This window comes from Schistocerca piceifrons, chromosome 4, assembly GCF_021461385.2.
Source record: "Schistocerca piceifrons isolate TAMUIC-IGC-003096 chromosome 4, iqSchPice1.1, whole genome shotgun sequence".
In the NCBI taxonomy this organism is placed as follows: Eukaryota; Metazoa; Arthropoda; class Insecta; order Orthoptera; family Acrididae; genus Schistocerca; species Schistocerca piceifrons.
Window position 1 is genome coordinate 522,428,721 of NC_060141.1, and position 17,755 is coordinate 522,446,475.

The 17,755-nt window shown below is 41.6% G+C and overlaps 1 protein-coding gene across 2 annotated transcripts in view; it reads right to left on the bottom strand.

Moving 5' to 3' along the window:
* Positions 1 to 12,064: 12,064 nt before the first annotated feature.
* LOC124795309 (zwei Ig domain protein zig-8-like) overlaps positions 12,065 to 17,755 on the bottom strand; it is a 202,047-nt gene continuing 196,356 nt past the window's right edge. For both annotated transcript variants that reach the window (XM_047259279.1, XM_047259278.1), the window contains exon 6: positions 12,065 to 15,769. In XM_047259279.1, coding sequence (XP_047115235.1) covers positions 15,657 to 15,769 — 113 coding nt within the window. In that variant the 3' untranslated portion in view covers positions 12,065 to 15,656. The remainder of the gene's footprint in view (positions 15,770 to 17,755) is intronic.

A 17,755-nucleotide genomic window follows, 5' to 3' on the forward strand; every position in this document is an offset into this window, starting at 1 on the left:
AGTATGTACGTAGATGTAGATTCCTTGGTTATTTACAATAAATGCTAATGTTATGCGTCCTTCACAGTTCCATACAGATTTTTTCACATACAATTTTAATGCTATTTGCACATCTGCAACGGATTGTTATTTCTTGAATGGCAGATTATATTCTTTATTCCTGGCAGTTGTTTTCATCAAATTATACGGACCACCCCTCAGTTGTAGGATTGCGATGAAATTTCCTGCAAATTGGGTTTTCTTCACTTGTTGAAGGTTACCTGTAGAAGGTTGTTCTTGCAGCTCATATTCCATACAGGGCATTACTACTGGGCTTAGCATATGACTGTGCTGGTGAAGCATATCAGCCTGCGTCACCTTCTAGCCAGAAATGGAAAGAAATGATAATTAAATCAAGACCCTAAGCTGCTGACAGGAGTTGATATACATCAACTGGGACAGTTGAAAATGTGTGCCCCGAGCCGGCCGGTGTGGCCGTGCGGTTCTAAGAACGTCATTTGGGAACCGCGTGACCGCTACGGTCGCAGGTTCGAATCCTGCCTCGGGCATGGATGTGTGTGATGTCCTTAGGTTAGTTAGGTTTAAGTAGTTCTAAGTTCTAGGGGACTGATGACCTCAGCAGTTAAGTCCCATAGTGCTCAGAGCCATTTGAACCATTTGAACCATTTTGTGTGCCCCGACCGTGACTCGAACACGGGATCTCCTGCTTACATGGCAGACGCTCTATCCATCTGAGTGACCGAAGGCACAGAGGATAGTGCGACTGCAGCAATTTATCCCTAGCACGCTCGCCATGAGACACACATTCTCAACTTAATGTCCACACACTACAGTCGTAGTGCCCCTGCCCATTACACTCATTACTCGCGGAAGACAATCTGTTAAGGTTACCCGGCCTTTGACCTTCTTCTGTGCGGATGCACACGCATTGCGCGAACTCTACCGAGACTCAGTCAGATTGTCTGCCACGAGTAATGAGCGTAAAATGGTTCAAATGTCTCTGAGCACTATGGGACTTAATATCTGAGGCCATCAGTCCCCTAGACTTAGAACTACTTAAACCTAACTAACCTAAGGACATCACACACATCCATGCCGGAGGCAGGATTCGAACCTACGACCGTAACAGAAGCGCGGTTCGAGACTGTAGCGCCTAGAACCGCTCGGCCACAGGGCCGGCTAATGAGTGTAATTGGCAGGGGCACTACGAATGTAGTGTGTGGGCATTAAGTTGAGAATGTGGGCCTCATGGGGAAGGTGCATGGGATAAAGTCCTGCAGTTGCACTATCCTCTGTGCCCTCGGTGGATCATATGGATAGAGCGTCTGCCATGTAAGCAGGAGATACCGGGTTCGGGTCACGGTCGGTACACACACTTTCAACTGTCTCTGTTGATGTATATCAACGCCTGTCGGGAGCTTAGGGTCTTGGTTTAATTATCATTTCATTCTAGAGAGCTGCGCGGTCACCGATGGTATCTGTTCTTTCGGACATGTCCACTTCATACAGAAATGGAAAGCATAGAGTGGACAGAGTGAAGGGTAAGCACTGGCGAACAGAATGAGGATTTGAGAATTACCTTACTTCTCTGCTTGCCGCCTCCAATGTGGTAACAGGTTTCGTCTCCTCGCTCCACGATAACTTACCTGGAATGACTCCAACAATCCGCAGGCAGCTGGCCACCTTCCAAGGCCTGCACTCTGTACATCATACCACGAAATTCATATTCTCTATTTAGCAAATCTTTTTGTTCTCTTTTAAAAACTTCCTTTGTGTGCCCATTCCTAAGTCCTTTCTCTCCACAGTTGCGCTTTATTTACTTTCACCTCTTCCCTTTCCAGTTTTCTTTTGCGTACACGTAACACATTAACTGCACTTGAAGAAGTATTTTCTGTAAAAGCCTGTTAGTTTTTTTTTCCTAAAAGATTTAGAACAACATTATTCATGTAAACCATTCCTAATTCAGCGATATCTGCATTATACAGCATTGTGGAGAACAGTGCCCGAACTGATAAAAATACATTTCTCCAGCTTTAATATAACGTTTACGTTGTCGTCGTTGATCACACCAACTATTGTGTAAGCAATTCGATATTATTCAGATCCTGCAAATATGAAAACACCTAAAGACAATATATTACCCCGCTTAACACGGTGTCCGGAAACCTGTTGCGTTCAAAACAGTTTCCAGTCATCTAGAAACGCAGATATTCAGAGCCTGTTTGATTTTCAAGAGAATGTTAAAGCAGTCTTCTTGCAAAATAGTGACAATTTCAGTGAAGAATGATGGAGATCGATAATGATCACGCACCTTTCCTGTAAAGTGAGCCACAATGGCTCAGTAATATTGATATGTGGCTGCTATTGTGGGCAGCAAAGATGCATCCAATTCATGCTTGTGCTCACGAATCAGTCTTGGACAATGCACGCTGTGTGGACATGGCCCCTAAAGCCTTCGACTCCAGCATCACTATGGTATCATCCTGGTCAGTCCGAACGTTCACATAATCCTCTGCAGCAATGTGAGCTTGTAGAGTAATCATGGGGCCTATTGAATACCACGATATGGCTGCTTAAATGGCAACACAATCCCAGCCATGTTTCATTCTCGGGACGTAAACTCGGCCAGAAGTTGAGAACAGTGTGCAACAAGAGCCATCCGACTACATGACTCTCTTACTTTGCTCCATAGTCCAGGCTCTGTGCTTTCGGTATCAAGTTTTCCTGTTACGGCCATTTGCATTCCTGATTAGGTTTTCTGAAATTCCGGCTCACCCTGAAGTGCCCTGCTTTCTGCTGTTTTGGTGCTGAGAGGGCTCTGGAGTGCTACATTAGATTAGATTGGATTTACTTACATTCCGATTGATCCGTGGTAAGGAGGTCCTCCAGGATGTAGAACATGTCAGAAAAACAATAATACATGATAAATATTTACACCTGAAACAAATAAGCTAATGTACCTTCCACAGGTCCTAAGTGGGATGCTCGTCATTTTTTTAATGAACAATAAAAGAATAATTTTCCAAACAATGATTTACTAATATCGCATTAATGCACTGAATTTAAAATTTAAAAAAAAGTTCTTTTATTTATAAGGTAATAAACATATAATAGAACTACTATAATACTTATTTGCAATGAACACATTACTGCACTGAAATGGTGCAGAAGTTAGATTGTACTTATGTATACACAAATCAGTTGGTTCTACTGACAAATTCACCAATGGAGTAAAAGGAGTTGGCCACCAATAAATCCTTTAGGCTCTTCTTAAAATGGATTTCATTGGCTGTTAAGCTTTTTATGGGTGCTGGCAAGTTATTGAATATGTGTGTTTCTGAATATTGCTCACCTTTTTTTTTACAGGAGTAAGTGACTTTAAATCCTTGTGAAGATTCTTCTTATTTCTAGTATTAATTCCATGAATTGAGCTGTTGGTTTGAAAAGGTGATATATTTTTAATGGCAAATTTCATCAAGGAATAAATATATTGGGAAGCAATAGTTAGTTTCCCTAGTTCCCTAAACAGGCTTCTGCAGGATGTTCTTGAGTTCACACCACATATAACTCTTATTGCACTTCTTTGTGCCTGGAAATCTTTAGCTTGGCTTGATGAGTTACCCCAAAAATAATCCCACATGACATTAGGGAATGAAAGTAAGCATAGTATGCCAGCTTTTTCATTTTTATATCCCCTGTGTCTGACGCAATTCACATTGCAAATAAAGATTTGTTAAGACGCTTCAGCAGTTCTGTGATGTGCTCCTCCCAGTTGAATTCATTAGCAAGCTGTAATCCCAAGAATGTAACACTGTCCACTTCTTCTATCTGCTTGTCATAGTATGTTAGGCACATACTCGTGGGACACCCCTTACAAGTTCTGAACTGCATGTAGAATGTTGTTTCAAAGTTTAGTGACAAAGAATTTGCTAGGAACCAGTGATTAATGTCCACAAATATTCTGCAATATCTACAATGTCTTTTGCAGCTGTCGTCTTCTTATTTTTCCTCACAGTCCTCTTCAGTGACTGCCTCTCACGATTACTAATAACACAGTTTCGTCCGCGTTGTGGTTTTTCCGCTTTCCGTGTATTCAGTAGGATTCTTCGATACAGTGACTCTTGAAACACGTAACGCTCTAGCTATCTTAACTACGGAAGCAGTCACCACAAGAGCACATACAACTCATCCACGATAGAATTCACTTAGCTCCAACATAGCGTACTCACAGCTACACAGAACAGCGTTCTGACCATGACTGACACCTGCAGCGTACTGGGAACATTGCACAGTGACTGCTCGTGATCAAATATAACAGCGCAACCTGCTGGCTTGGCCAGCGTCTTCGTTAATCTGTACGCATGCAGTTCCCTAGTTATTTCCATTTTCTTGTTCAAATGGTTCAAATGGCTCTGAGCACTAGGGGACTCAACTGCTGAGGTCATTAGTCCCCTAGAACTAGTTAAACCTAACTAACCTAAGGACATCACAAACATCCATGCCGGAGGCAGGATTCGAACCCGCGACCGTAGCGGTCTTGCGGTTCCAGACTGCAGCGCCTTTAACCGCACGGCCACTTCGGCCAGCTCCATTTTCTTGTCCAATCGTTGTAAGGTGTGTGGCACAGAGTACAATGTAGCACATCGTACATACTGTCTGCAATTAATGCACTTAGGCAGCCTACCACAGTCACAGACCGTTCATTATATAGTTACAAATCACTGCTTCCAGTCCGGTAATAGAAAGTCTTTTAGCCAAGGAAGTTGAGAAAGTTTCTCGAAGGAGCGTTTCACCAACACTTAATAAAATTGATGAGAAGGTTACCTATCGTTCATCGCTGCTGGACTTGTGATTTGACATATACATTTTTATATATCTTTATGCTACAATTGGAGCTAATTCTCATCAAACTGGCTATTGCAACTGCCTTATGATTGTTCAAAATCATATTGCTGTTTCCTTAATAGTCTTCTTGCACACGGAAGACATGGTTTGAAGTTAGGTAATAACATCTGTCCATTTTGTGAAAACTCCCAGCAAAATTATGTGTTAAACCCATAACCAAAAAGTTACGGTAGTCTTAAGGAACAGCTGCAGTCTACAGGGAGTTATGCAATACATGGAAGTCTGAACACGCCAAGAAGACTTGACATGTAAGAGACTAACTAAGTAAACACACAAATAAGCAGCGTCCCCCTGACAACACACATAAGTGACCACTTCCTACCCCTGAGTCTATTTCCTCGCTCCATGCATGACGTTTCATGGGGACTGTGCTAAGAGGTGTGAGTAAGTTTATTCATCAAGTTTTCAGCCAAGTCAAGACTTATTGGCTCATTCAAACTTGCATGTGTGTCATGTCTCTTATTACAGAGAAGTGGCTGCACATGTATCAGAACGCTGTCATAATGGTCTAGCTGTGTACTAGCGGATTGCCATGAACAGTTATAGAACGAACGGTCTATAAGAAAGAAATATAGCCCCTATACTGTATTTAACAGTTATCAGCATGCTAAATTCTACGAAATGAGTTGATTGGGCTGTTTCAAAAACTCTGTGTAGACATGCGACACCCAATTCATAAGATGTAACACAAGATCCTAAAGAGGTTTTTAGCAAAATTGAGGTGTGTGATTACCTAACATCAAAGCATGAACTCTGTATAAAAGGAGACTACCAAGTAAAAAGAAATGTGATTGTGAATAATGATAAGATAGTGGAAATAGACACTTTAATGTGAATGAGCGGCAGTTGTAGAATCAGTCTATATAATACTTTCATATGCCAAAACAGAAGCCCAAGAGTGAACTACAATACGTGTAAGCATCTTATCGGTCTTATTGTGTTCCTAATATGCCTCTATAAGAAACTTTCTCAATCTCTTTTTCTAAAGAACATGAAACTAGCAGACTGAAAGCTAAGTTGTGTAGCTACAGAACTGATTGCATGTTTGACCCTGTGAAAGACTGACTAAGCGTACTAAATGACACAAAACAATATTTACAATCTGGTTCACTGCAGTATCTGGCAGTCCCTTATTTGTGGTATATAATGTTGGACAGCATACAGAATAGAGGCGAAACATGTCCCATCCCCAGAATATACGACGAGGAGGACTTCAGAGTCGATCCAGCCGAGTTTTATTGTCACCGTCTCCCCAGAGTGTCCTCAGGTGTTCAGGGGGAATTAAGTTGTGGGGATGAGAAGGCCAGTCTTTCCGCCGATTATTCTATAGTTCCGCGAGCTCCTTCGGCTGCGCTGTTCGATGCGGTCGAGCAATGTCATCCATAAAAATGAAAACAGGACCGAATGCACACCTGAAAATATTCACATGGGGAACGAATACGGTGTCACGATAATTTTGACTAGTGACTGTCCTGTAGTCAAAGATTTGTAGATCAGAACGCCCATGCAACATTTTTCTTCACATGCCATGACACATGGACCACCAAAACGAGCATATTCAACACTTTTCCTGTCTGCATTATGTGATTTCATCTAACGCGATCTGAAGGTACCTCCAGCATATCGAAGGTTTCTTTCAGACCTCCTAATTTATATCGGTACTTCCAAGTTCCCTTGGATCTTTCATCGGTATGATTGCTGCAGAGAATTCCCCTTCGTAAAGTTTGCTACACAGAATACTTTTCTCAAATACATGTTCCACTAATACCACGCGATGCTCGTGCCGTTAACTTCATCGCCTTTGAACAATAACCCACTAAAGATACGTTACCCATATCCAACAGCACACTGCAGTGCTCCCATCGCGTCAATGCGAATTTGAAAGCAAGAGAACATATTTTAGTTCCTACATAAAAAATTAATTTAATATTCCCGACTCATAATCTGAAGCTGAGTCTCTTACACACATTTCCAACATTTGTTACCTACTGTTCAGAATCTGTTTATATTGGTATGTGCTTTTTGGTCTCCATATCATCAAAAGTATCTCGACACCTGTTAGTGGGCATTAATGTGTGGTGTGTTAACCATCATCTTTATGAGGGCTTGAAATCTACTTGGATCACTTTCGGTGAGGTGCCTGAATATCTGTAGAGGAATGGTATCTCATCCTCCCTCAAGAGCTGACACCCGCGAAGGTAGTCACGTTGGACGCTACGATCTGGAGCGTGTCTTTTTAAGTCATCCCTGCAGGTCTTCCGTTGGTTTCGTTCGGGTTTCTGGGCAGGGCAGACCATTCCAGGAATGTTATTGTCAACAAACCATTGCCTAACACATTCTACTTTAAGGCAGTGTCGAGTTTTATGTTGTTGTTGTGGTCTTTAGTCCAGAGACTGGTATGATGCAGCTCTCCATGCTACTCTATCCTGTGCAAGCTTCTTCATCTCCCAGTACCTACTTCAACCTACACCCTTCTGAATCTGTTTAGTGTATCCATCTGTTGGCCTCCCTCTACGATTTTTACCCTCCACGCTGCCCTCTAGTACTAAATTGGTAATCCATTGATGCCTCAGAATATGCCCTAGCAACCGATCCCCTCTTCTAGTCAAGTTGTGCCACAAATTTATCTTCTCCACAATTCTATTCAATACATCCTCATTAGTTATGTGATCTACCCATCTAATCTTCAGCATTCTTCTGTAGCACCACATTTCGAAAGCTTCTATTCTCTTCTTGTCTAAACTATTTATCATCCACGTTTCACTTCCATACATTACTACACTCCATACAAATTCTTTCAGATACGACCTCCTGACACTTAAATCAATACTCGATGTTAACAAATTTCTCTTCTTCAGAAACGCTTTCCTTGCCATTGCCAGTGTACATTTTATATCCTCTCTACTTCGACCATCATCAGTTATTTTGCTCCCCAATTAGCAAAACTCATTTACTACTTTAAGCATCTCATTTCCTAATATAATTCCCTCAGCATCACCAGATTTAATTCGACTACATTGCATTATCCTCGTTTTGCTTTTGTTGATGTTCATCTTTTATCCTCCTTTCAAGACACTGCCCAATCCGTTCAGCTGCTCTTCCAGGTCCTTTGCTGTCTCTGACCGAATTACGATGTCATCAGCGAACCTCAAAGTTTTTATTTCTTCTCCATGGCTTTTAATACCTACTCTGAACTTTTCTTTTGTTTCCTTTACTGCTTGCTCAATGTACAGATTGAATAGCATCGGGGAGAGGCTACAACGCTGTCACACTCTCTTCCCAACCACTGCTTCTCTTCCATGCCCCTCGACTCTTATAACCGCCATCTGGTTTCTGTACAAATTGTAATTAGCCTTTCACTCCCTGTATTTTACACATGCCATCTTCAGAATTTGAAAGAGAGTATTTCAGTCAACATTGTCAAAAGCTTTCTCTCAGTCTACAAATGCTAGAAACGTAGGTTTGCCTTTCCTTAATCTAGCTTCTAAGATAAGTCGTAGGGTCAGTATTGCCTCACGTGTTCCATTTCTACAGAATCCAAACTGATCTTCCCCGAGGTCGGCTTCTACCAGCTTTTCCATTCGTCTGTAAAAAATTCGTGTTAGTATTTTACAGCCTTGGCTTATTAAACTGATAATTCGGTAATTTTCGCATCTGGCAACATGTGCTTTCTTTGGGATTGGAATTATTATATTCTTCCTGAAGTCTGAGGGTATTTCGCCTGTATCATATATCTTGCTCACTAGATGGTGGAGGTTTGTTAGGCCTGGCTCTCCCAAGGCTGTCAGCAGTACTAATGGAATGTTGTCTACTCCCAGGGTCTTGTTTCGACTTATGTCTTTCAGTGCTCTGTCAAACTCTTCACGCAGTATCATATCTCCTATTTCACCATCTACATTCTCTTCCATCTCTATAGTATTGTCCTCAAGAACATCACCCTTGTGTAGACCCTTTATATGCTCCTTCCACCTTTCTATTTTCTCTTCTTTGCTTAGATCTGGGTTTCCGTCTGAGATCTTGATATTCATGCAAGTGGTTCTCTTGTCTCCAAAGGTCTCTTTAATTTTCCTGCAGACGGTATCTATCTTACACCTAGTGATATATGCCTCTACATCCTTACATTGGTCCTCTACTCATCCCTGCTTAGCCATTTTGCACTTCCTGTCAATCTCATTTCTGAGACGTTTGTATTCCTTTTTGCCTGCTTCATTTACTGCATTTTTATATTTTCTCTTTTCATCAATGAAATTCAATATCTCTTCTGTTACCCAAGGATTTCTATTAGCCCTCGTCTTTTTACCTACTTGATCCTCTGCCTCCTGCACTATTTCATCTCTCAAAGCTACCCATTCTTTTTCTACTGTATTTCTTTCGCCCATTCTTGCCAATCGTTCCCTAATGCTCTCCCTAAAGCTCTTTACAACCTCTGGTTCTTTCAGTTTATTCAGGTCCCATTTCCACCTTTTTGCAGCTTCTTCAGTTTTAATCTACAGTTTCATACTACAAACTATTATCATCTCAGAGCTGTTCCGCCGGCCGTTGTGGCCGAGCGCTTCTAGGCGCTTCAGTCGGGAACCGCGCGACGGCTACGGTCGCAGGTTCAAATCCTGCCTCGGGCAGGATTTCCTTAGGTTAGTTAGGTTTAAATAGTTCTAAGTTCTAGGGGACTGATGACCTCAGATGTTAAGTCCCATAGTGCTCAGATCCATTTGAGAGCCGGTCCTCTACTGTATGGCTGACACAATGGTGTAAAATGAGCTCATATCCTTGTGCTTATAGTGTATCCTTAAGCGCAATAGTGGGACCACACCATCAACACGAAAGCCACACCCGTACTGTGACTCCACCTCCTCCATACTTTACTGTCGGTAACACACGTGGTGGCAGACATCCGCCAAGCCCAAACCGCTACACAGGATTGCCGTAGGGTATAGCGTGATTTTCACACCAAACCACTCGTTTGCAGTTACCCTTTACCCAGTGGCATAGCTTTTTACATCGCCTCAAGCGTCGTTCAGTACTGCCTAGAGATGCGTGTGGCCCATGAGGAATGCTCGACCATCGCACTCCATTCCTTTCAACTCCCTAAATACCGTCACTGTGCTAGATATACTATAAGTAAAATTCTAGATCTCATGACTGAATCCTACCGCTGACTTTATGCGATTTTATACAGTGACCCTCCATAATGTTTGATGGTGCATGCCTCTCAGTACAGTGAGGTCTCCTAGGTCTGGTTTATCTGTGGTAGTTCTCTCATGTTTCCACTTCAGTCGACTTAGGCAGCTTCAGGAGGGTTTAAATATATGTGATGGATTTGTTAGGTAACATAAAATGATTAACCTACTTTTAAGTCACTAACCCACCCAATCTGCTATTACTGCTTCTCTACTGACAACCCAACACGACGCAACCCCCAAAACAGCACAACACTTCTCCTGACATCTAGTGATCAGTTCCACATTACATGGGCATATCCAGGTACCTTTGTTCAGTTGGTGTAGCGGAGACTTTTGGTTTCGCATTACAATACCTAGTGACTGATGATACACCCTTCTTTCTACCTCAATTCTGCGTTTAATTTGAGTCATCACTGTCCTGCTTCATGAAATTTATTATCGGAAAGACCCATTTTGTCTTAGTACTGATTAGTGTTTGTCTAATATCATCAGTTTGATAATATCCTAAGTGTCTGCATTCACAATGAAACCTCTCATGCAGTCGGTAGCTGTATACTTGAAGTGTGATGATGGCTCCTGTGAGTAAGCAGGTATGAGTTTCTGTCTCCGGTCCATTCGTAATTACAAAGGTATCCATATTGTGGTCACCATCGGTAGCAGGTTCCAGCACGTACCTCACAATATGATTATTTTACTTCACTAACTAAGCAACTAACTCGCCGATTGCTGGGATCAACAAATATATTAGCATGTGCCCAAAACAGCTACAGAATTAAGCTTTAGGTCAGAAGTGTACAGGACGCCTGTAAACATACTGCAGTTTTGCTACCCGTGTCGGAATGTATAGTTACAATTTCGCGACTGCGAAGAGTGATTCTTACAGAGATTCATGCGTGAGCTTTCGTTGTGTGCAGCTAGAGTACTACTGGAGAAGTAGCTAACAGAATGCCAACCGTTTCGTTTCCAAAAGCGGATATTACTTTCGTACTCGTAGTCATGTACTTCATAGTATTGCTTCATTAGTGAAAGTGTACACAAATTATTGTGAATAAGTGTTCCGCCTGTACTCATGTGGCGTGTTGTCGAGCCACTAATCAACCGCATAAACTCAAGAAAACGAGTTGAATGTGATTCAGTGATCTTTCTATTTGAGAGTATAGACTGTGTAATTAGAATGCACTAATGAGGTTACTTTCGTTTGTGTACCATGTCTCGTGATGAGCAGCCAACTGCGTTGCGAAATGTTTACGTGTACACTCGTGGAAGAGATCGCCAGCACCGTTAGTGTGAATTCCTATGAACTATCACACTTACCAAAACTACAACTGAACATCCAGACTCTGCTTCCAAAATGATCGAGGTGCTGGCAAATGAGCAGTTTGACTGAGCAGCACAACAATACGTAAAAAATATTGAAAACAGACCAATGCGGATGAGTGTTCATTACAGTTTGTGACTATTATGTTGTTGAAAAAGCGGTTCATAGAATAAGACACATGAATCTGTACCTGGTACTTTTGGTCGTCATTATCTGCATGTCTCTTCCACCCTTAATTATGCAACGTAGAGCTGAAAAGCGCTGAGCGTAAAATGTAGGTTCTAGAAACACGTTCGTTAAATATTCAGATCCATGTGCCTGAGTGTGTAGCTGTGTGAAATCCCTGTTTTGAAGGCCGCAGGATTATTTGTACCCCCCCCCCCCCCCCTCGCAGTTTGCACGCCGTAATGAAGCCACCATATATATTAAAACTGTGGGCTACATCGGAACTCTGGCCTTTGCCATTAATTACTTAAGTGCTATGTCAGAGTTCGAAGCTCTGCTGCACTCGTAATCTATTTGATAGTTTCATCAATTGATTGCTTTGTGTGGTACTATACACAATGATATACACAATGATATGGTGGTACATTACGTTCATTGATGGGATCAGGAAAAGGTTATAAGTTCGATAGGTCAAGCACATAAGAAACTCAAAGGGAACAATGAAACTGTTTACTTTATTTTAAAATATTGTAAATTATTTATAAAGGACCCAACTTACTTAGAGGTAAAGGATATTTACAGTCATTAATAGGTTGTATTCCATGTCAAACATCTCTGAAGCAATTTTCCTTCGACCTGCATAAAACAGATAATCACCTACGATAAGAGAAAACATATATCTTCAGTAACATTTAACACACCAATGGGCACCGGTCACTTATTTTCAAACGTAAAAATTGCAAGTACTTACTCATAATAACTTCAACATTGGACAATAGAATAATATCTACAAGAAAATTGTTGATGTGGACGTTTACAAAAATATCACTTTGAGAAATAGTCATAGACAATTCTTTTGTCGTATTTTATCCTGAAAATAAATTCTCTCTCTGTATTTTACATTCAATATTCTTCAAAATAAGGCCTTATACCTGTTAATTTTTGTAGTTCTTTTGTCAGTCGGAAGCCAGACATCACACTTGAAATATTTATTCTGAGTTACGTGAAGTATTGTCAAAAGCTTAGCAACTAACAGCTTTGGATCTGTATCACGCAATTCAAATACACAATTATCAGTATGCTTTTACACACATCAAAATTTAGAGAGATCAGAGTGAAGTGTAATTATAGTTTCTGGACTGGTAATTTAATAATAAATGGACGAGAGACTTAGTTTACTAAAGTCAAATACTTCCACTGGAAAGCACTTTTACCCGCACCTTGCTGTTTATAAACTCGACGTAAAATCGGTATATGATCGACGCATTTATTTAACATCCACTGCGTGCATAATACAATGTCATTCACATTAACGTTATGGTGTATATAAGATCTTCATCAGGTACTGAGATCGTGTCCACCATAGCAGAAAGGACTACAGTATCAAAAAATCGAAAGAAAGAGAAAAATTTGAAGTTCAAAAAAGCATTTACACAAGAGTAGATGTGTGTAGCCTGTAAAGAATTTGGAAGTTGTTATATGAGGGGTCGTATCAATCTGACGTACAAAGTATGTTCTAGCAGCGACTAGCGAAATATTTCGGTGACTCACCCAAGTTGATTAACTTTAAGTAATGGTTCCAATGTGGATTGGAGAAAATTATAACTGACAATTACTGATAATAATCGTTAAATGAGGAATGAAAATCAATCATAACAATGTTACCAGCTGTAACAAAATAACTGGTGGAAATATGATCAAGTGATCTCATGTTTCCACTACGTCACACAACGGATCGAGTGTGTTCGAACATGTCGCAGAAATCAGATTAAGGCCAACGTAAGGAGCGTGCTACAACATGTTATGGATACAGTGTACCTAGAATAAAACTGATGCAAAAAATTATTTCAACACTCAGAGACAGTGCAATTAAAACAGCGAAGAATGCACTAGAAAACACTGCGAACTAAGTCGTAAAACCAGAAAATAATACTCAAAGTCAATGTGGCCAGCAGTGCAGTCCGACAATAACGGAACGTCGGTTAATTGTTCAAGTCGAAGTTAAAACATCGTCGTATAACAAACTTTTCAGAACGGACTTTTATCTCCATCGATACAAATTTTCTGTTGTATATGAGTGAAAATGTTCAGACAAATGCATGCGTGTCTGTCTCTGATGGTGCTTTTCAAATGAAGCAATGTGTGGACATACGTATATCTATAATTTTCTTCCTATGCGGCTCGTTTCAGCCCATCCAGAGCCGTGGAATCACAGAACCAGCAGCATTTTGACCCCAAACATTCGTCATGAGCGTGATTAACAGCCGTTATCTCATGTTTGACGTGCAGTTTCGGGAGCAATGTTATATTGGCTACCTTTGAGGCAATGTGGTGGCCGTAGCAGCTACGACATAACATGAATTATTATTTAAGAGAAGAGAGACCTATACGAGCTGTATGTAAGGTACGGGACTGGAGTATTTTGTTGCCGACACTGCTCGTAATGAGTTGCACCAATTTTCAAATTCAGATTTCATTTATGACGCAGAATGATAATTTTCGTAGAATGCAGTCTTACGTTCTTCTGTCTGGTACTTGTTTTTTAGTTCAACCACTCCAAAGATTTCACAATCTACGGGATATCAACCACTTAACACCTCTTACCATATGAAAAATTTCAATAGCTAATATGCATTCCTCTGTAAAAGAGGCAATCGTCTTAAGAATGTTGTAAAGACAGCGTGGGTTATTTACGAGATTTGCTATTAGATAATTGTATGAACAACAGCTTTTGTTGAAATGAAACCAACACAGTAAGTTCATTTTTCATGTTGTTTGGAGAAAGCATCAGTGAGGACATTACTGATAACCGTATTATTTCAGTCAATTCTGACGAAAATTGTTTAATGGCGCCATCAGATGCGACTGGTTTGTAACTATGAATAGCGAAGAATTATTTATGGAATAATGGTAATGACGAATTAAAAAGTTTCGACTGTAATGAATTTTACATAACACAAGGGGTAAGAAGTCATGAGACCTTGGCCTCTGTAAGACTGAGTTCTGAGAATATGAAAAACGCAATTGAGAAAAACTTTGGCATTCGTCCTTCTTCAGAACCAAGCAAATACTGCCATATTCATACTCAGAAGAAGCTCTTACACAGTTCTATTAGATTTTAAGGTGTTGATCTTGAAACAGGCCATACAGGTCTGGCTTGCAATTTCTTCATTTGAATAATGACGCTAATAGGTGATGGTGTGGACAAGACGAATCAATGAACATAAGACCTTGGGGAACACAATCAAAACAAAAGATCGAGATATTTTGACCATACAACTAGAGCAGAAAAATACAATATTCTAAGACTGATAATGGAAGGAAACGTTATAGGCAAAAGATCAGTAGGAAGAAGATGAATATTGTGGGTACGATATCTGAGAGAGCAGTTCGGATGCATTTTCTTACAGCTGTTTTAAATACACAAAGTCAAAAACAAGACTGGCCATAACGATAGCCGCCCTCTGAAGAGGCAAGGCCTCTTCATAAGAAGAACGTTTAAATTCCAGGTGTTTATTGTTTAAAATGGCTCCTCCTATCAAGCCATTCAGTCTTGAATTTGCTGCTTCCTGAGTGACTAGGCAGCTTAGGAATGAAGCGGCTATGATGATAACAAATCGAAAACATCCGGGTAGTAACATCCTGTATGCACATATCTATTGCATAGAATCGCGACCTTTTCTTATAAAATGTAAACTGCTGAATTACTCCAATTATGTAGGCCAGTGCTCTACAGTCTGGAAACCGATCATCTCGAAAGTGTAAGTGATCGGGTGGGAGTGGCTGATGCAATGTAGGTGATCGTCTCGTTCGATGTCTCGGTTTAGAAGTGTCCGTCGAAAGCCAACCCGGCGCACAATTAACATTGAAGAATTAACAGGGCGCGACTGTAACGCCAGTCCTGGTGCTGTCTGATGAAGAGTATAGCTTAACGGTTCACCAGAGCAGAGCTCACACTTTCCACAGCTAGGCGTCGATATCACATGCTGAGGATGTTTCGTCGAGGAGTCACCGATCGGCCGCGCCGGTGGTGAAGGTACGGCGAGACCAGCAGGGCTGCCAACCGCGGAGAGGGCGAGGCGCCCGCATCAGCAGCAGTGGTCGGCGAAGGCGGCGGTGGCGGCGGCGAGCAGCAGCAGCTCCACCACGGGGTGCGTCAGCCGGCGCTGGCCCGCGTGTTGCATAGCCGCCGGGCGCTCGCCTGCAACGAGACGACCGGCCGCTCCGTGAAACAGCTGGCGGGACTCACCTGCCACCTCTGACCGCAGTTCGGTTTCTTTCCGGTGCCCAATCTTGAAATACTTTCTAGCGTAGACTTTTAGTTGACTAGGTTATTAAGCACACAGAAGGAGATTTTCAATCTGCAGTGGAGTGTGTGATGATATGAAACTTCCTGGCAGATTAAAACTGTGTGCCGTACCGAGACTCGAACTCGGGACCTTTGCCTTTCGCGGGCAAGTGCTCTACCATCTGAGCTACCCAAGCACGACTCACGTTCCGTCCTCAAAGCCTTACTTCATCCAGTATCTCGTCTCCTACTTTGCAGACTTTACAGAAGCTCTCCTTTATTAAGACCACAGGCCGAAAATTTAGCCATCGTCAGAATATATCAACGTCTATACTGATACTCCGGAAGTCATCATATGGTGCATGGCGGAGGATACCTACTTTTTTCTTTTTGGTCATCAGTCTACTGACAGGTCTGATGCGGCCCGCCACGAATTCCTTTTCTGTGCTAACCTCTTCATCTCAGAGTAGCACTTGCAACCTACGTCCTCAATTATTTGCTTGACGTATTCCAACCTCTGTCTTCCTCTACAGTTTTTGCCCTCTACAGCTCCCTCTAGTACCATGGAAGTCATTCCCTCATGTCTTAGCAGATGTTCTATCATCCTGTCCCTTCTCCTTATCAGTGTTTTCCACATATTCCTTTCCTCTCCGATTCTGCGTAGAACCTCCTCATTCCTTACCTGATCAGTCCACCTAATTTTCAACATTCGTCTATAGCACCACATCTCAAATGCTTCGATTCTCTTCTGTTCCGGTTTTCCCACACTCCATGTTTCACTACCATACAATGCTGTACTCCAGACGTACATCCTCAGAAATTTCTTCCTCAATACCTACTATCGGGTTTTTTTTTTATTATTAAGGAGGCTCCAGTTTAGTTACAAGCAGTTGAGGAACGATATGCCTGTATCACTGTTACTATTTGATTTTCCCTGTCACAGTAGCGATATCATATACAGATGATTCTGAGGACACCGTTGTCAGTGGGTGAATTTGGAATGTTTTTTTTTTTATCTTCTGGGTCATCACTCCCTAAGCTTACACACTACTTAACCTAAATTATCCTAAGGACAGACACACACCCATGCCCGAGGGAGGACTCGAACCTCCGCCGGGACCAGCCGCACATTCCGTGAATGCAGCGCCTCAGACCGCTCGGCTAAACCCGCGCGGCTGGAATGGTTTAATGCGCTATTTATTTCATTCGAACTGAGTGTGAAAAAGTTGGGGACGGTATGTTTCTTGTCCACACTGTCTTGGAATATCGTTGTCAGCAGTGAAAATGTGACGAGCTGCTTCAAAGGAGAATGATGAAGATACGTCATCCAGGTCAGGAAAAATACTGTGTGTTTGTCGAAGCCGACCGAAATTCTAGCTCTATGTTTTCTCCACATTACGAAAAACTACCCGTAATTTTTAACGAGTAAGATATTCCCCAACATTAAAAAACTCAACCTGAAACTGATAGAAAATATGGTAGATTTTCCCGATATTTCAATCTCTGCTCTTCTGAAAGTGATTAACAGCTTGGGATTACATTTCAAAAACATAACAGGAAACCAGTGCTAATGGAGAGTGTGACAGCTGCTGCATGCCGGCATACCTTCCTACAAGTAAGAGAGAACCACCAACACAGGGATAAAAGATTTCCTTTACAGAAGAAACCTGATGCGAACAGGATCATACAATGAAGTTTGGGTGGCAAGAAGACTTCGAAGAATCTTTAGAAAATTGTTTTGACAACTATAATCAGTACCGAGGATACATGCAGAACATTTTTTAGATGGCGTGGAGAATTCAAGACACAGTCTCGTGCTGGGAAATGCATCATAATTTTACTCATCGGAATTAGAGAAGGAACAGGAGATTACCACAACAAAATAAACTGGGTTCATAA